The following is a 20241-nucleotide window of genomic DNA, read 5'->3' as shown; positions in this document are numbered from 1 at the left end:
TACGTTTTATATATCCGTCCACAGATGCTTTAGATAAACTGGACATTTATAGAGGCATAATGTTTGAACACAGATGGTAATGTCTTCTCAGGTCTCCAGGACAAAAAGGAAGTGATTCGAGGGGTTTACTCTGTAATCGACCAGCTCAGCAGAACTCATCTCAACACGCTGGAGCGCCTTATTTTCCATTTGGTCAGGTGAGAAACCACCAAAAGTAATGTTTTTAACTATTACACCCTGATGAGACACGGTAGTCTCGGTTGTGTTTGTATAGCCCCGCCCACAGCCAAATCTCAGTGGCCTAAAATCCCACGGCACATAGCAGCATAGATATCCATAATAAGGACTAGATATCTTACGGCGGAGTCACCCTCGTCATCACCAGCGACCATCTTGTCACAGGCAAGCTTTCTGTCGGGCTCTGTGGAACCTGATTTAAGATGAGTGATCTGTATGAACATAAATACTCTTATCTCGCTGAAATCTTGACGGATTTACAAATGGTTTGGTTTCTTACAAACGTTATTAACATGGCTACAAATCTGGATGCTTTAACACACTGAAATTGCAGCTTTTCGTTTCGATAAACGACTTAATCGTGCAGCTTGTGTATAACTTACATGCACGTTATCAAGGGGGCTGAGACCCAATCGAGCTGTTCAATTATATAGGTTTTATTGACTCCAATAATGATTTTATGACAACCAATCTTTTGTCTAGTTAAAATAAACTTAGTTTGCATGTTTTTTTTGTATAATTAAAAAAAAAAAAAATATATATATATATATATATATATATATATATATATATATATATATATATATATATATATATATATATTATAATAGTGATATTCTTATTCTTAGTGATATTCTTAGTGATATATATATATATATATATATAGCTAGCTCTGGAAAAAAATTCAGAGCTGTATATGTGTATAAATATATATAATTTCTCATGGTACACAGTTTTAGTAGCCTATATATTGATTTAACATAAATACCGTGTGTGTATGTATATTCATTGCACCTATCTGTTCTGTTCAATGTTACTTTCATATTTAAGTCCATGGTTATAATTATTCATAAGTATGTAGTGTCATAACTACATCTCTGACATTTATAACAAACAAAACAGTTTGAAAATCGGTTGAAAATTGAGCAAGTTATGGTTATTTAAAAGTACATGCACCATTAAAACACACTGTTACGAGTGAGCGAGCTGCCTGTGACAAGATGGCCGCAAGTTGCGGACGGCGACCTCCATTGGCCAACAGCGCGCACGAGACATCTAGCCTTTTTATGGATATCTATGCATAGCAGACTACAGATCAAATATGTTCTCTCACTTTTTGTGCAGAATGTTGACTTTCAGTGCTGAAAATGTCAATTGTGTTTGTGTTGTTTGAGCAGAGCCTTTTTTAGGCATAGGTGGTCACCTAGAGCGCTATCAGTGTGGGAGGGGTGCCAATGAGCGCATACCTGGCACTAGATTTTTGTGTGTGAAGGCTGTTATTGCCCCACTAGCAGAGGTGGACAGTAACTAAGCACATTTACTTGAGTACACTTTTTGAGTATCTGTAGATTACTCAAGTATTATTTTTTCTGGAAATGTATGACTTTAACTTCACTACATTTGAAAGACAAATATTGCACTTTTTACTCCACTACATTTCTATCAAGTAGGGATGCACCGGTTGACCGGCCCAAAATCGGAACCGGATGGTTTTCGCTTCTAGCGCGCGACCGGCAACCGGACGTTTTTTTTTTCTTCTTTCCGCCGATTTTTCCAGAAGTGCGCCCGCTTGCACAATCCACATACACTTATATTGTAATCATATGCGAACATGTCACTTGTGTGGAAGTGTTTTGCAATATGCGAGCAGGACTGGAAATGCAGAGCTACCTGTCTGAAGCACAGATACCAAGAAGCGAACAGCCGTTGGTGTGCTGGCACACAAATACGATAAGAGCCGCTTTCCTGCACTTATTCAATTTAATTATTTATTTTAATTTAACTGGTAAAGACTTTTTTTTCTTTAAACTGAATTTAATTTTTAAGTAAATTCTTAGTTTGGATCGTTGAATGTGTGTTGATTGTGTTGTTTGGATTGCAGAATATGCATATGTTAAAGTTAGTAATGTTAATTTTTAAATAGGTTCAACCTAATTTAATTTCCTATTACTTTCAGATTGCAAACTTGTTTTAATTGGCCAAAAGCCAAAATTGGCCTATTAAATACCAAATAAACATCTTGTTCATGTATACTTTCTTTCTTTATTGTTTGTTCCTTAAAATTAAATCGGTATCGGAATCGGCCATGTAAAATCATGATCAGTGCATCTCTACTATCAAGATCCTGGAAGTAAAAAGTCGTTTCTGTCGCAGCTTTGAAAGTCAGTGGATGATTTTTTTCTTCTTTAAAAGGTGTTTGGGTTTTTGCAGAAAGCCTTTCAGGAATCACTCTTGTAGGGTCATGTGAAGTTTAATGATTTCACAGCATTTTTGAACACTTTGGCTGGTCTAGTAGATACTTCTTGTTTTAAGAAGTGTTAGATGTTTGGAAAAGAAAAAAGACAAAGGCATTTTTTTGCAGTGTAGAAACATCCCTGGTTCTGAGCCTTCTTTCTGCCGCCTACAGGATTGCTTTGCAGGAGGAAACGAACCGTATGTCTGCTAATGCGCTGGCTATCGTATTCGCTCCCTGTATCCTGCGCTGCCCTGACACTATCGACCCTCTGCGGAGCGTTCAGGACATCGGGAAAACCACAGCGTAATGGACAGCTCTTACTTACTTACTAGCTTAGTGCTGATACTAACATTTTACAATACTAGTACATTGACAGCGTTAAAAGCATTGATTTTTGCCATAACACACTGGGTTTTTTTAAAGGTGTGTCGAGCTGATCATTTGCGAGCAGATGAATAAGTACAAGGCCAGGCTGAAGGACATCAACACTCTGGAGTTTGCTGAGAACAAAGCCAAGAGCCGACTAACGTTCATCCGCAGGTCCATGGTAAGAGTTGAGTCTTTTTCATATTTCTATAGACGTCCAAATAACCCAGATGTCTTAAAACCACAGGAAGCAGGACATGTTTCTGGATCAACATCCTAGAGTATTCTTATCTAGCCTTTTTTTGCCCTCTTACTTTAGATTGTTAATGATTAGTTTGTTTGACAGGGATAACCAATAAATGATGTTGCTCCAGGAAGCAGGACAGTCCTACAAGTGTTGGTCTTGGAACAACATTCTTATCACAATCATATGCCTAACTTTATACCAACCCTACCCCAAAAATCAGAGAGAAATGACAGGTTGATGCATTGGATCTCCAACCCCAGTTATATGTTTAACTCTAACACTAAATCTAAAATCTCAATCTTCCTCCTGATGTTTGTAACAGTGATTGTTTATTGACCTTTAAAACGCGTCTTAAGACGTATCTTTTTATACAGGCTTTTTTATAATGTGTTTTATTGAGTCTTGACTGCACTTTTTCTGTATATGCGGAGTGTTTGTTGTGTGTTTGTGTAGTGATCTGTATTTTTATTGTGAGGTGACCTTGGGTGTCATGAAAGGCGCCATTAAATAAAATGCATTATTATTATTATTACTAAACACCGTCATGATAACCCACATGAAAATTTAAACATGCAATGTCCATAATGTACATAACTGATTAGAAAAAAAGGACAGTTATTTCAAAGAAAATACACCAAATGTGAAGTGTCATGCAGGGAATTCTGGGAATGTCAATTTACGTTTTTTCACTGTAAATCGCACAACGACTTGTTCTTTTTCACTTCCAAAAATGGTAAATTTAACGGTATTTCACTGTAAAATAACATTAAATGCAAGGTCAGATCTATTACAGTTATATAGTACGGACACTTTCTGTTAACCAGTTGACTGTTTTAACCGTAGCATTTTTACAGTCTTTTACCGTTAAAATCACGATCATTTATTACAGTGTAGAGACACTTAAAAAACACTGCAGCGTGTAATTGGCCATCTTAGCAACATGAAAAGCAATACCTTTGTTCAATGGATTATGGCTATTTATACTACAGGGCCGTTGAATGCTTAAATCTGATTGGCTGATGAACGTTCTGTGGTGTGCAATTATTTTCTGGGAAACGCACAGCGAACTTAGTTCCAGGTAGCTCTCTTGACCGCATTACAGTTCCATATCACTTCTCATAGTTAACTGTAATAACGGAAATTATAGGACAAAAAAAAAAAACATAAAGCAACTTAAAGGCTTCACTTTTTTTTCACTAGCAAGGTAATAACCGCGCTGTTAGAGACGCACAGGTATAACCTAACTCACACAAGCTCTCTCTCTCTCTCTCTCTCTCTCTCTCTCTCTCTCTCTCTCTCTCTCTCTCTCTCTCTCTCTCTCTGTCTCTCTCTCTCTCTCTCTCTCTCTCTCTCTCTCTCTCTCTCTCTCTCTCTCTCTCTCTCTCTCTCTCTCTCTCTCTCTCTTCAATTCAATTCAAGATTGCTTTATTGGCATGAATGTAAAAATACAATATTGCCAAAGCGAATTACATAAATAATAATACACATTGACATAAATAATAATAATTGATAGTAATAAGAAAGAAAATATTACAACACCGTATAACATAACTTGACCTTAAATAACCGGTGTAACAAATTAGAACATTTGATACCACAGTGTTTTAACATATACACACAATCACACATTCAGGGGGTCACTGTGGTGGACAGTAGGGACACACACTGAGGTCAGATGCATTACACACATTACACACACACTCACCTGCTGTCTCTCAGGCTGTGACACGCACACACGTATCTCGCAGCCAGTGCCGCTGTCTGTCCCTCTCCTAGTATTATATTTATTTGTTCTATTTCAGTCATGGCTGTAAAGTTATTTATTAATGTACTAAATTTATTAAAGTAGAGGTCTCTTATAGAAATGTATTTGTGACAGTGAAGGAGGAAGTGTGTCTCTGTCTCAATGTCTCCTCTCCTACAGTGAACACACACCCTTTGCTCTCTGGGTAACCAGCTCTTTCTGTGTCTGCCCGTCTCGATGGCCAGACTGTGCTCACTGAGCCTGTACTTGGTCAGGATCCATCTCTGCTTTGTGTCTCTGACACTCTGGAGATATTTTTCCAATTCATAATTTAATTTTAGAGTTTGATAAAATTGTAATTTACTTTGTGTTTTAGTTTCCTGATCCCAATGTTCCAGATATGTATTCTTCAATTGTTTGGTAATTTGGTTTGTTCTGATGTGAGTGTGAGAAGCAGTGCTGGTCTGAGACTGGTGTGTGTTAGTAGAGTTAGTCTGGTTAGTAAGTCTCAGGACCAGCTGACTGAGGGGACTTTTTTCGGGGTTCAGTTCTTGGGTTTGTAACGCTTTTAAATGTAGCGATTCTGTGGGACTTGATTTAAGGTGCATCCAGAATTCTCTCTCTCTCTCTCTCTCTCTCTCTCTCTCTCTCTCTCTCTCTCTCTCTCTCTCTCTCCTCTCTCTCTCTCTCTCTCTCTCTCTCTATCTCTCTCTCTCTCTCTCTCTCTCTCTCTCTCTCTCTCTCTCTCGCCCTTTATAATAACTTCATTAATAACTGCAGTAGAATGCTATCAACAGCTCAAGCCTTCTTTACCAGCTCAAAAATGGCGTTTCGGACGTAGCAAAAGAGCCGTTGGATGAGACGCAGAAGAAATAGTCCTACTCACAAAAGCAATTTAAGTACAAAAACCGGACGAATCCCTTTAAATATGTAATCGGATCGATGTCTTGAGGTGTGGTAACCGTAGTATAAGCGGAATAATTGACTCCGAGCCGTTGCATTATTAGAAAAATAATGCACAACCGAGGTGCGGTCACGATGCGAAGCGGAGTTATTATTCCTTACATATCCTCAAAAGCACAAAAGATTGTACTAAAACAACATGTACTAAAAAAAAAATATGTACCTCTAAAACAGGGGTTTTCAAACTTTATGATGCCAAGGACCCCCAAATATGATGCACCTTTATGAGGGACCTTCTTTTCGGGTCCCCGGACCCCAGTTTGAAAACATCTGCTCTAGACTCTCATGTCAATCCCAGGACCGTCACTGGTGCTAAAGAATTAGATGTTGTTCCAGGATCATGTCCTGCTTGTGTAAATCACCCACGTGAGCTCTGTCTTGACACTAACCCCGTCTCTCCTCTCCCTCCCCTTTCCTCTCTAATCCAGAAACCCGTAATAATCGCTGTTAGATTTATGAGCATAACCCGCAGTGCTGCGGCGGTAGGTATTTACTGTGTGTGTACTCTGTTACCGTAAGTCCCAGCACTGTGGGGTCCGTCTGTCTACATTATCACGACATGCAGACGCATTTGTGTTGCACTCACTCCATTTTACACTCTTTTTACTTGCTTTCTCTGGTAATGAGCAGTCGAATTCATTCAGAAAGGTAAAAGCTTTGGGCTGAAGTGAGTGTGTTGTCCATCCAGGCTCCAAAATGAACATCATTAACCAAACGGGAATTTGCTTTTGGAAATCAATCTTACCAATGACCAATCATAGTGTAAGAATGTTTGACTCTTGCTGATATGATGATAACGATAACAAACAGCCTAATGAATCATTTGTTCTTGGGACAGAAGCGTTCATTTTGGACCCTGTGTCTGTAGTCTGAAAGAGAGTCTCTAGAATGAAACTAGGGTTGGGTACTGAAACCCGGTGCAAATATCGCACCGCTTTCTATATAACCGGTATGTACCAGACCGAATCAGAACGCAGATTTTGGTTCCTCATGTCGGTGCCGCCCACTTAAATCCAAACGTGCTTTCGGGCTTTGGCCGGCGCTGATCCAGAGACAAACGTGCTCAGCGCTCATCACCACGATTCAGTGTTTTCAACCACATTATGTTCATTTTAGGTTTCAGAACTTTAAATGCACATAAACACTTGCAAAAAACACACACTGATGTCTATAAAAGCGGCAATAACAATCCTTTCAGACAGTTATAATTTGACTACATGTCTTATTCATATCAGATACACATTTTATAAGTAACTATATAGTTTACTCTTCTCTCACTTCACTGGTCACTTACTTTCATGTGTTTCGTGAGACGTGATTTAAATCCGACAGATCCGATTCTCTTAGGCGCAAACTTAACATGGTGGCACCCATCGCGCATTATAGATCAACTAACATGATCATTATGAGAACGCATTCACTTACACATATTTGAAAATCAGAATACCAGATAGTTCATGATATAGTTAACAAAAAAAAAATACATCTGGGATTGGCCTACAGCGCTATTGTGGCTGCAGCGTGTCACGTGAGAAGCATGACACATGGAAACAATAAGGCGATGCGTTCTAAAATATTTAGTCAGATAATATGGTCATATTTTAGCAAAATAAAGCTGAACCTTCAAGATGGTAAAATATTTTTTTTAATAAAAAGCCATTCTTTAATGTCATCCACCTCTCTCCTTATCGAAAAAACCCAGACGATACCCAACCCTAAATGAAACTGCCAAACGCTTTCTGCAATCATAGCTAATAGCAAAACTTCTTTACATCTTCGTATAAGCTCGAGCGCTGCCAATCATTGGTGTGTGTTGTTGCATTTGACAGAGTAAGAGCCAGATACACAGGGTGAAGTATCACACACCATCGCCTCCAGTGAGTCCCCGCTCCCCAATCGTCCCGGAGCTGATGCAGGAGAGCGGAGACGAGGACGAGAGAAAAGCCAGCAAAGAGCCGGACGTCTCGGAGCAGCAGCAGGTGGCCATGCAGCAGGAAGAGAAAGTGCTGACCGAACAAATCGAGAGTCTGCAGAAAGAGAAGTAAGAGTCGCTTAAGATCTGGGACCATTTTTGTGATTTCCGCCTGGATTTGGCCTACCCAAATTGAAAAGCTTCCCATACACACATGCAGTGGTCTAAGTTCAAGATTTTGGTGTCATTTGGTTTTCAGGAAACCCTTTAAAGTTACATAAAACATTGCTAAAAGTGATAAACAAACATGTAAGTATAGGTTGTCTGAGCTGTAATAACCCCCCAAAAAATGTAGCAAAATATTACAGCTTAGACAACCTACATTTACATGTTTATCACTTTTAGCAGTGTTTTATGTAACTTCAAAGGGTTTCCTGTAAAATAACACCAACATTTTGAACCTAGACCACTGTATGTGTGTATGGGAGGCTTTTCAATTTGGGTAGGCCAAATCCAGGCGGAAATGGTACCAGAGCAATTTAGTGTAAATACATTACTTGGTCTAAAACAAATGCCAAAGTGATGCATATCTCCAGAAAGTAGAGACCCTAAGCTTTCAAATGGTACCTCATATGAGGTCAGAGCTCCTCCACAGACATTTAAAATGGAAAATATATACATGATGATGTTAGCGTCTCTCATTGGTCGCATGAACTTGGATATTGAGGGTGAATAGCATATCATCATACTATTACGGCATATGAATACCAGGGGTGTAAATAATCAAAGTGTATGGTTCTCCACTTGCACCACGGTTCATCTCAAATCTGACGACGCATCTATAATGTGGTTTGTTGTAATGACGTGTAAAACAGACAGACAGATTTAGGCTAATGTACTTTCTGTCAATGGACACACATTCTGGCTTCCCAATACATTACACCAGCGATGATCAAAAAGTGTGGACAAAACAGTCACTCTTGTATGCGAGTGTGTCTGCTCATGCGCGGCTGGCTCAGTCTTCATGGGGTGCGGCAATGAACACAGACGCATTGCTATTTTTTTTAACTAAACTCATTTAAGCCTTGCCAATTTAAACATTAGAGAGCAAGGTGTGTGTGTGGGGGGGGGGGGGGGGTATAAAAAAAGTATAAAAACCTTTACGTCTATGGAAAGTCCCCCTATGTGTGTGTTTATTTATAGAGCACAAGTTTAACAACCGTGGTTGATCCAAAGTGCTTTACAATACAAAAAAAATGCAACCGTAAGATAAAGAGAAAAGGAGTAGGAAAAAAAAAAACAGTAGTATCAAAAACAATCTAAATGTATATACGTACAATACATTATCAATCAATCAACTTTATTTATATAGCGCTTTTACAATGCCGATTGTTTAAAGCAGCTTCAGTGTCAAACAGGATAATATTGCAACAAAATTAGATTTGGCTGTACAGTCGTACTGGAGAAAACAGTAATGTTATCAGCTTATTTTAATTTATCATAGAGTGACAATGTCGGCAGATCAGTATTATAGTTTATAGAATTACATAAGACATAATTAATTCATTTTATTTGTATATTTAGTTGAATAACTTTAATCATATTTTTAGTGTCCCCAACTGAGCAAGCCAAGCCAAAGGCGACCAAAGGAACCAAAACTCCATCAGGGCGTGATGGAGAAAAATAAACCTTGGAGAAACCAGACTCAGTTGGGGTGCCAGTTCTCCTCTGGCCTATTAACACACCGTGTATGATTATTATTCTGGCAACCTTACTGGTCAGAAATCATATTAGATTTTACAGGAAATTTCTGGGTATCACGCAAGAGACGCGTTTATTTAGGATGGCGCGTCAATTACACTAGAGTATGAATACTTGAAAGATCGGAGTTATTGCGCCGGAGACGGGTTTACATAGAACATAGAACACAGCTACTATAAAGTACATACACAGCATCACTCGAACACTAGGGAGTGAAAAGAAGTCTTAAACTGGATTTAAAAGCATCCAGTGATGAAGAGACCCTGATGTTTAAAGGTAGACGGTTCCAGAGCTTTGAGCTTTGGGGCGACTTCAGAGAAAGCTCGCTCACCTTATGATTTACAGCATGTACAGATAAAAGTAACTGATCACAAGATCTTAGTGACCTAGACGCTGTGTGTGGTGTAATAAGATCACAAATACAATGCGAATTGCATCATGCCCTGTACGCAAAAAAATTGCCAATGGTAGCCAATGCAGAGAGGCAAGGACAGGGGAGATGCAATCCCTTTTCTCAGTTCCTGTTAACAATCTGGCTGCTGAATTTTGGACCATCTGTAACCAAGACATCGTAGATTGAGGTACGCCAGCGTACAGGGAGTTACAATAATCCAATCGAGAGGAAATTATTGCATGAATCACAATTTCAAGATCAATTTCAAGTGTTTTACTTTTCCTATAGATCTAAGTTGAAAAAAGGTGTGTTTGTGTTTGTGAACAAATATAGAGTCTTGCACTTAAACGGACAAATTCACACAAAAAATGTCAACAAGCCCGTCTTGGCGATTATCCTAGCAAGCATAGTAGATTATGTCTGGAGTAAAACATAAACAGCTGAGAAAGTCCATAAAGATGTGTGTTCATGTGTAGTGTGTACTGGATCTGTGCATTATCTCTTAAAGGGAAATACGTTTTTCCTGTTTTTAATGTTAATCAAACCACAAATGGCACAGAAATCACTCTGGACTAAATAGATTTCTTAAGTTCAATAATGATTCATATTTATATAATTTATACAGTGAAGATTATAATATGCAAAGTTGTTTTATATTTTATTAGTTTATTCAATTTCTGTACCTGAAAACTACTGTTAGACACCTAAAAAACCTGCACTGTTTATTTTCTATGCATCATTGCTCTATTATTGTATGCATTTATGCTGTTGTGTATTTTTATTTGACAAATATCCTAATTACCCTGAACACAGCACATCCTGAACTAGGGCTGTCACTTTTTATTAGATATTCGGATATGCATTTGAACATGACATGAAATATCTGTAATCGAACTATAAATAAACGATACGGTTTTTAAAGTGCCATGTAGCGAAATTTTTTGCAGTCGGGTGCGTTTACATGGAGCACTGTAATCGGTTTAAAAGTCCAATCTGAATGAAAATGCTCCATAAACACCTCAATCGGAATAAAAATTGCCCAAACCGAATGAAATTGTAATCGTTTTGAGATGGGTGGGATAAACCTTTTCATGAACCGATCAAACGAAAAATTTCACCATGTAAACGACCTGACCGGATTACTTTTGAGTGTGCTTCCTTAATTATATGACGTGATATACAGCGCGCCTTCGCCACTGAAGAGCGTAGATATTCAAATATATTCAAATACATTGCTTGATATTTGATATCCATTCGAATTGGATTTTTCTCAAAAATGACAGCCCTACCCTGAACCGTACCTAAAACCGTGATGCAAACCGAACCATGAGTCAATTGAACCGTTCCAGCCCTCTTGAATACCTAGAGGATATACTGTGAGTTAGTGTGTGGTAGCCGTAGACAGTGCACTAGTATTCCTTCATGAACGCAGCCATAGCCTGAGATTTGTTTGGTCTCCTCACAGGGAGGAGTTGACCTTTGAGATGCTTGCTCTGGAGCCGCGGGCGTCCGATGATGAGACTCTGGAGTCCGAGGCCTCTATAGGCACAGCAGACAGCTCTGAAAACCTGAACGTGGACTCTGAGGGAGCCACTTCTGACTTCTCTGGTGAGTAACTAGTACGTCACATTGCTAACATAGGCAATATTCGGACGGTAATTGTTTATCATGTGGACGTCTGTAAAAATACATTTGCATGCCAGCTCAGTGATAAAACTCGTGCATTCGGATGCCGATTTACTGACGGTGAAGGAGCGAGTTTTGTGATCATGCGCACCTGGGAACGCCGCTCACGTACACGTACTCACGTAAAAATGTCATTATTTTACATTTTATTTATTTATTTATTTATTTATTGTTTTAATTCTGTAGCACTTTGAGATTTTGTTTAATATAAAGTGCATTACAAATAAAATTATATGCTTGGAATAAAATGTAATTTAAAAAATGTGGAAATGAGCGGAATACTGCAAATTTAACATTAATTAGTCGTAATAATGCCTCATTTCAAATGTTTACATGTATTTTTCTTTCTTTCTCTTTTGAACAGTGATGAAAGATTATTATTGAATTCTTTCCAGCATTTAGGTAATAAAAGTGTAGGCTAGATCTTTAAAATGCATCCAAATTACAGGGAAACGCAACAATACGGTGCTCCACAGGGGTCAAAAAGGATATAAACAGTTAATTTTTAAAACTCAGATGTGGATTCAGACGGCAATTAAATCACCACACGACCTTAATGTTTGTCTAAAAACAGGAGGTAATCGGCCGGGGATTTGTACGCGGGTGGTGGGAGAAAAACTGACATTCTGGATTTAGACAGCAATAAAAATAAAGCACATTATCGTATTTTCCGGACTATAAGTCGCAATTTTTTTTCATTGTTTGGCTGGTCCCGGTCGGGTGCGACTTATATATAAAATGTAATTCATACTGACTGACAAGAATAAACGTGTAGCTACGTCTACAGCCGCGAGAGGGCGCTCTATGCTGCTTCTGTAGCCTACCCCTGAAAAAATTAACTGAAAACAGAAAAAATTGTTAACTGAAATGTTAACTTAAAGACAACAACTGAGAAAGACTGAACACAAACAAAATGCAAATTACAAACTGCATGCAGTAAAATATGCAGCCGAGAACGATTCACACTGGCAGCGTTTGTCTCTCCCTGTGAGTCTCTCCCGGCAGAGCGCTCAATCTGTGGACTCGTTCCTCCAGCTCTGGCCATCTTGCTTTCAGTCCACGATTAGCTTTCTTTGTTTTCTTTACAGTTAAAATAACCTCTGCTTTTCCCCAGTCCCTCACAAGTTTCTCACTCACTTCAAACGGTCTTTCTGCTCCATTATGCACAGTGAGCGGGTGCGCGCTTCTGACCTAATGCGACTCATAGTCCAGTGCGACTTATATGTTTTTTTCCCTCTTCATGACGCAATTTTTGACTGATGCGACTTATCCTCCGGAGTGACTTATAGTCCAGAAAATAGTATATAAATAGCCCCAACTTGCCATTAGAGATTGACTGAATCAGGGTTTCAGACAGTGACTACAATGTTACCCAACTCTCTTTGATTATGCACTGTCGTTTGCACTGTATGAGAAACATCAAATGGCTGACGCTCCAAAAGCGTAACGAAAGTCATTTGAAGTGCAGCCCAATAACCGCGAGCGCACCCAGAGCACATAGAGCGGAGCAGACGCGTTTAAATTCAGCACAGAATTCCTCATCTCTACTATAAACTCATGAGTCAGTGATTTAAACTAGCTCAAAGCCAGATAAAACAACATCGATGCGGAAACAAACAGATGACACTCCACAACTCATGAATATACTATAGTAAAATGAACTGTTTGGGAAGAAATGTTGTATACATTCATATCAAATGCTGTTGTATTAATATAGTCATGTATAAATTAATTATAATATAACTGTAATTATATTCCATTACTCCTCTAAAACATTTAATACATAAATTTGACCTAGAACCACAAAACCATATACAGGTCAATTTTTTAAAATTGAGATCATCATATGAAAGCTGAATAAATAAGCTTTTCATTGATGTATAGTTTGTTAGAATAGGACATTTGGCCGAACTATTTGAAAATCTGGAATCTAAATATTGAGAAAATCTTTTTAAAGTTGTTCAAATGAAGTCTTTAGGGACGCATATTATGAAGTAGCTCATAAAAGCTTTCTTCAAATGGTGTTATTTTCAAATTAAGTTAGAGCAATGGTACTTTAAGTTAGAGGTCTTCACGGGTCCAAAAATTCGCACCCGAACCCGAAGAGACCCGCAATGTTCAACACAGACCCGACCCGGACCCGTCTATTATTTCAAAAACTGGACCCGGACCCGTGCAGATCCGAAAAATGCCAAAAATATATTACCCGGAACCGACATGGACCCGTCTATTATTTGATAGCTGGAACCGAACCCGCCGGGAAGACACAGACGCGACTGGACCCGATTGTCTCATATTACACAATATAACGTTACTGCTGTTAACAAGTTAATGAACAAGCTGCGAAAAATAACTTTGTCTCAGTCAGCCTACCTAACGATATAGCCGTTGTCTCCCTTGTACCTTGATTGTGATGTATTACAATATTCCTCATTAATTGTTCCAAGCATGCTTAATTCACTCATTTCAGCTGTAAAAGACAATTTTATTTCACAGTGACGGATTTATGAGTTAATTCGCATAATAACTTTGACTGTTTGCCCTTTTGAACTAATAACTATTGCTCGTTTAGTGCCATGGCCGCTTGCGTTACCATTATTTATTTGCCATAATCTCTCTAAGTCTGACTAGCAGAACTTTAAGATTAAACAAGACGGTTCATTCATATTATTCATAAGTCATTACAGTCACTGCGGTCTGCGGAAGCTCGGGTCGCCATAGAAACATGACACGCGCTTGAGACTGCACTCGCGCGTCAGCTGGAGCAACCTGAAATATGAGCCTTTTTTTACGCAATTTGAGCATCACAGAAAACATTTATGTGACAGTTCACCTGAGGTCTTGTTGCTGATTTGAAATATATTCTTGAGTACATTATTACCGCGCGCATGCATTAAATCTGCCCGCTTTCTAAACGGCTGAGAGAGCGCGCGCGAGAGAGAGAGAGAGAGAGAGAGAGAGAGAGAGAGAGAGCGCTTGTGTTTTTGTTGTTGTTGTGTATTTCTAAACCTCATTTCCCGGCTCACACTTTTCTTATCCTAATTTAGCAATTTGTAAGTTACACAAAACACACAAGCCGCGCTGACTCTCACGGCCAGGTGTTCTCCCAGTCCGATTGACGTATTACATAGGCTACAACATTAACAGACCAGGGAACCGAAGTAATAGATTAGGACCCGACCCGGACCCGGCTGACCATTTAAAAAATAGACCCGAACCCGTACGGGTCCCGGGTCGGATCCCGGGTCCACGGGTCTCGGGTGCCCCGTGAAGACCTCTACTTTAAGTTGCTGGTGTATATTTTAATGCAATTATTAAAAAGATAATTTGTTCATTCTTCTGAGATTGTCCCCACTTGTGTAAAACCAAACACAATGTAGGAAATCCAACATTTTATAGAAAACACTTATTTCAAAATAAAAGACATGACCACTATAACCAGTAGATGGCGGCAGAGGAGAATATTAGCCATTTCCTGTCATACTATTTTTCACGTTTCACTTTTTGAAATAATATTAAACATTATAAAATCTTAAGGTTTAAAAACAACGTTTTTGTGTAGTGAAGTATGAAGTAGCCAACATGACATGACTGCGTAAACATACACGCCATTTTCTAAAGGCAAGTGTCGTGTTATCTGTACGCATTTTGAGCTATCCGCGTGTATGTCTATGCCGTGTGATTCCGCCAACCTGATCTCACAGAATTAATATTTATAGCCTAATTTTATATTTTGGAGCAACTAACTCCACTCCTATCCTAAACCTACCCACTCTCAACAATATAAAACACGTAACGGGCATATAAATATACTTTCACATGTATTTATTGCAAAAACGGACCAAATAACAGTATAAAGGTATTAACTCATGTTGCATTGTGAAGAACAGAGTTGATATTAATGTTTTAGTCGTTGAAATGATTATCGCGCCCCTTTGTGAACAGAACACACGCACCCGTTAATATTTCTGATTCAAATGATACACGAGACGACAGTTAGAATGACGCGATCGGTCACGAGACACACGAGAGCCAATGGCATTTTACAATCAAAGCTGACGTAATGACGCAATTGGTCACGAGACACACGAGAGCCAATGGCATTTTACAATCAAAGCTGACGTAATGACGCAATTGGTCACGAGACACACGAGAGCCAATGCTGTCAAAGCTGACCTGACGTTTCTTCCAGCGGCAATATTTGAAATTTATTAGTAATCTTTGGCGGATGGACTCGACCTTCTGATCGCTTTTGGGGATTTTCTTCACACAAATCAATCGTTTGGAACACTTGGAGTATTTGTACTTTCTGAATAAATTGTGCCTGCAGTCGTATCTGCCTGTTATAATTTTTAATTATACACAAATGGGTAGGTTTAGGGAAGAGTTTGTTGCGCGTTCAAAATGTGTCTGAATATGTGTGTCCACAAGGTAAATGGATTTATAAACATACTAAACATTTTTTTTTTTTTTTTAAATGTAAAAATGCAGAATGTTTCTTGTGATGGGTAGGTTTAGGGGCTGTGTGTGTGTGTGTGTGTGTGTGTGTGATGGGTAGGTTTAGGGGCTGTGTGTGTGTTTGTGTGTGTGTGATGAGTAGGTTTAGGGGCTGTGTGTGTGTGTGTGTGTGATGGGTAGGTTTAGGGGCTGTGTGTGTGTGTGTGTGATGGGTAGGTTTAGGGGCTGTGTGTGTGTGTGTGTGTGTGTGTGTGTGTGTGTGTGTGTGATGGGTAGGTTTAGGGGCTGTGTGTGTGTGTGATGGGTAGGTTTAGTGTGTGTGTGTGATGGGTAGGTTTAGGGGCTGTGTGTGTGTGTGTGTGTGATGGGTAGGTTTAGGGGCTGTGTGTGTGTGTGTGTGATGGGTAGGTTTAGGGGCTGTGTGTGATGGGTAGGTTTAGGGGCTGTGTGTGTGTGATGGGTGGGTAGGTTTAGGGGCTGTGTGTGTGTGTGTGATGGGTAGGTTTAGGGGCTGTGTGTGTGTGTGATGGGTAGGTTTAGGGGCTGTGTGTGTGTGTGTGATGGGTAGGTTTAGGGGCTTTGTGTGTGTGTGTGTGATGGGTAGGTTTAGGGGTAGGGGCAGTGTAGGGGGGTAGAATGAAGCGGCGTTGATAAACATGCTAAAAAGCGATTATGCATCTTTATAGCACGCCAAAATGGCATACGAATTGTCATACATACGCCATTTCATGAGATCAGTCTGGAAGTAGCTCATAAAAGCTTTCTTCAAATGGTGTTATTTTCAAATGAAGTTAGGAGCACTGGCGCTTTAAGTTGCTGGAGCTATTCCAGCACATCTTTCATTGGTGGTGTTCATTTATATACCATTTTCTTTTGACTCTCAACAGAGCGAGGCCCAGCGCTGACCATCTCGAGGCCCAAGAAGTCTGAGGGGAAGATCAGGCGAGTTCTGCGAAGACAGCCTGAATCCCTGGACTCCATGGATTCCAGTTCTACCATCTCCTCTGTGTCGTCTTCCTACATGCAACCAGCCGCACAAACTCATAAATTACGCTTGCGGTCCAAATTGCCTTCAACCCACTTATATCCATCCAGCCCACCTGACAGCCTGGACCAGCCGGAGCAGGACGAAGAGGAGCGACCGCAGTTCTCCAGCCGAGGAACCTTCAACCCAGAAAAAGGCAAACAGCGTCTGCAGGGCACCAAAAGCTCACCTCAGAGACACCCCGAACCTCCGACGGGCGGGGGGCGGAAAAAAGATCCGGATTTACCGCCCCAGCAGGTCGTAGTGTACGGCAGCAACGAGTTCATGGTATGAAGACCGCGAGATTCATCCACGGAGAAGAGCTCGTCCCTCCCTGCAAAGCTCACTCGAGTTCACGTTTGCTGCATTATAGTCCTTAAGTGCCATGTTGACAGAAAAAGCAGGAGGAGAGAGAGCAGGGCAAAGGGAATGCTGAACCGTTCCGAAACGGAAAGTTCTCCTTTTGATCGGCAGTTCCGTTGTAACTCCGGTCCAAATGTGGGAGACGAAGCCATGAACTCCATGAATTCAAGCTGCTTTAACGTTTACAGTGTAGAACCATGCGAGCAGCTTTCTCTGCCATGTATTTGCCGACCCCCCCAGCCTATTTAATATGTTTTATTTACATGGAATATATAAATCTATATAAATATATTATAGTGTACAAAGCCAGAGCACCAGTGACTGCTGGGTTGTTGAATTCATATATTATATCTTGAATGAGTTGGAGAGAGAAGTGAGGACGTTGTGTGTGAGTGTGTGTCGTATGAGAACCTCTGGATGTGTTTGCGCTGCTTTTTGTGTCATGCTTGGAGGGAAATGATGCCATTAAAGGGACCAAGCTAACTGGTGTTATAACGCCAGAGGATCCCGACGCTGAACGAAGACTCGGACGTCTTCCACAATCACCACACAGTGTATTAAGTCATTACGTCAAGTCGTTTGAATCCATTCAGACTTTCCCATTCCTGTTCTTTTTCTGCCTCAATCAAAGAAAACCAGTGTTAAATCACAAAGCCACAGAGTTGCAAGATTTGATGTTACTTGTTTTTGTTTTTTAAATATAATTAGCGTTATTTTTTCCATAACTCTTAGGATCATTCATGTCCTGCAAACATGAATTACCTCTTGCCAGAAAATGACTTAATATATTACCAAATGGTCTCTTCCGCCTGTATATAAAGTGCGATATGCCGTATTCTTTTTCTAAATATTTAATTATTAAAAAACCTGACTATAATAATCCACAGAAGTGCATTTGGATTCGACATGCCTCTCTTATTCAACTGCTGTTTGTTTGATATTAGCATTTCCATCACTAGTTACTAATTGCGAAATGAACAAAATTGTGCCACCAGCAAAATAGACCATCTCTTATTTCTATGGATTCTGCAACTTTAGGATGAATTATTGTCACCCTCATGTTAAACTGTGATTCTAACATGGGGTGTGAAGGGTTTCTGCATGTGATGGAGTGAGTGTACGTCGATCTCAGAATCAAGACTGTTAATTTATATTCTGTTATTTAGCTGACACTGGTCACGCCGCCTGCAGGATTGAGCAAACAGCCGTCTGGCCTCAGATTTGTCTTCTGTGTTGAACAAATATTTCTTATGAAAGAGAGAGAAAAAAGTCAAGGGTTGTAAAATAAATTACACATTTTGAACAAATGAGAACTGGTTTGTTACATGAAAGACCTGAGACCTGCTGACTTGTTCCGATGAGCTTGAAAGACCGGTTTGTTTCTTCACGTTCAACTCCTCAACTATCACCCCCCCTTTTGACAATATGTGTGAAAATGCACTTTCCAAACTGAAAATAGCTCATGATTGCTTTGGAAGGCAGAACTAAGGTTGGTCTCCTTTTAAACAGACATTCAGCAAAGATTATTGCTGAAATGGAAGTGTAAAATAAGTTTACTGTAAAGCAAATGTACTGTACTATTTTACAAAATAATACTCTAAAATTGCTATAAAATCAAATGTCTAACCAAGTTGTGTTCCAAATTTGAAGTTATCACAAAAATTGAGTTTTTTTATTTAGGCGTAATATCAAAAGTTGCCACCGGTTGACACGTTCAATTTAATTTATGCATTCTCCTGTAACAAATTAATACATTTGTCACAAAATCACTCTTATCACAAAACGGCTGCCAAATATGAAACCTTGTGTCTCAGACCTTTCCAATGATATCTGTTTTGTCATGATTAGAAAGTTTTATTATTAAAAAATGAAACCTTGCCCACTAGTGGGAGGAGCCTGCAAAGGGGCTTAAAAGCAAGGGGGTAATCTAGGCGTGCGTCTCAATCAGCTCGCTAGTTCAGTAGTCAGGGCACTGATCAGAGTGCCAGTCCATTGATTTATGTCCTCATCAGTGCCCTGACTACTGAACTAGGGAGCTGATTGAGATGCACCCTAGCACTCGGGAAGCATACTACCCATGGGGGCGGCCATTGCTAACCAAGCCATCACCTGCTGTTAGCATCCCATTGACTCCCATTCATTTTTGCATCACTTTTACAGTGAATAACTTTACATCTGAGACGTTTAAAGACTCAGTTTGTCCATTGTTTATTTATAAAGAAACACGACAATGTACAAAACGCTCCAGTACCTTGTATCTAGCCCTGTAGAAGCTGTTTTTATAAAAAAAAATAGGCTAACGATTGCGTCATAACCAACGCGACTGTCGCACAGTTGAGAAATTACCGTATAGACAGGAGGAGACGCTCAGAAGCAATCTTTTACTGTCTGAGGCAGTCGGTGGGACGTGGAGACATAAAGTCTGATGAAGACAAGGGAGAAGAATGGGGAGAAGCCCATAGTGAGCCAAAAGCAATGGGATAAAACATTTAAACAACCTGTTTCAGATTTTACTTTCCACAACTACTAGAAGACCTACAGCTGTCAGACAGGTTGCTCACATCACATCTACGTCCTCAAGCTCAGTCTGAGCCTGCGCAGTTCGCTCAGCCATCAGGAAGTGAGAGCTTCTTACTGACCTCACTTTCCGCCGTTGAAGTCTATGGGATCGCTCTGTCCATTTCTTTTACTGTCTATGCTTTAAAGTACCGTTTGATAACGCAATGTCCAATTTCATAATGGTTTTCTCAGGATTAATTTAGAGTGTTTAAGCTTTCAATTTTTGGGGTTAACCAAAAGAGTGCATCCGGTGTGGTGACAAATCAGGTCACCCTCAGAACCGGGTCTCCT

At 39.8% G+C, this 20241-nt stretch overlaps 1 protein-coding gene across 8 annotated transcripts in view; it reads left to right on the top strand.

The window, feature by feature from the left end:
* myo9aa (myosin IXAa) overlaps positions 1-19032 on the top strand; it is a 244333-nt gene extending 225301 nt beyond the window's left edge. For 4 of the 8 annotated variants that reach the window (XM_067455363.1, XM_067455282.1, XM_067455111.1 and 1 more), the window contains 7 exons: positions 92-197; positions 2645-2776; positions 2897-3020; positions 6222-6275; positions 7623-7834; positions 11326-11468; positions 16892-19031. In XM_067455363.1, coding sequence (XP_067311464.1) covers positions 92-197; positions 2645-2776; positions 2897-3020; positions 6222-6275; positions 7623-7834; positions 11326-11468; positions 16892-17322 — 1202 coding nt within the window. In that variant the 3' untranslated portion in view covers positions 17323-19031. Of the gene's footprint in view, positions 1-91; positions 198-2644; positions 2777-2896; positions 3021-6221; positions 6276-7622; positions 7835-11325; positions 11469-16891 lie in introns of all 8 variants that reach the window. The other 4 variants (XM_067455438.1, XM_067455027.1, XM_067455599.1 and 1 more) reach the window with 2 other exon arrangements.
* The last annotated feature ends 1209 nt before the right edge of the window (positions 19033-20241 follow it).

This window comes from Pseudorasbora parva, chromosome 1 (genome assembly GCF_024679245.1).
Source record: "Pseudorasbora parva isolate DD20220531a chromosome 1, ASM2467924v1, whole genome shotgun sequence".
Taxonomy (NCBI): domain Eukaryota; kingdom Metazoa; phylum Chordata; class Actinopteri; order Cypriniformes; family Gobionidae; genus Pseudorasbora; species Pseudorasbora parva.
Note: the sequence above shows the minus strand (reverse complement) of the source record. Positions and strands in the feature narration are given on the sequence as shown.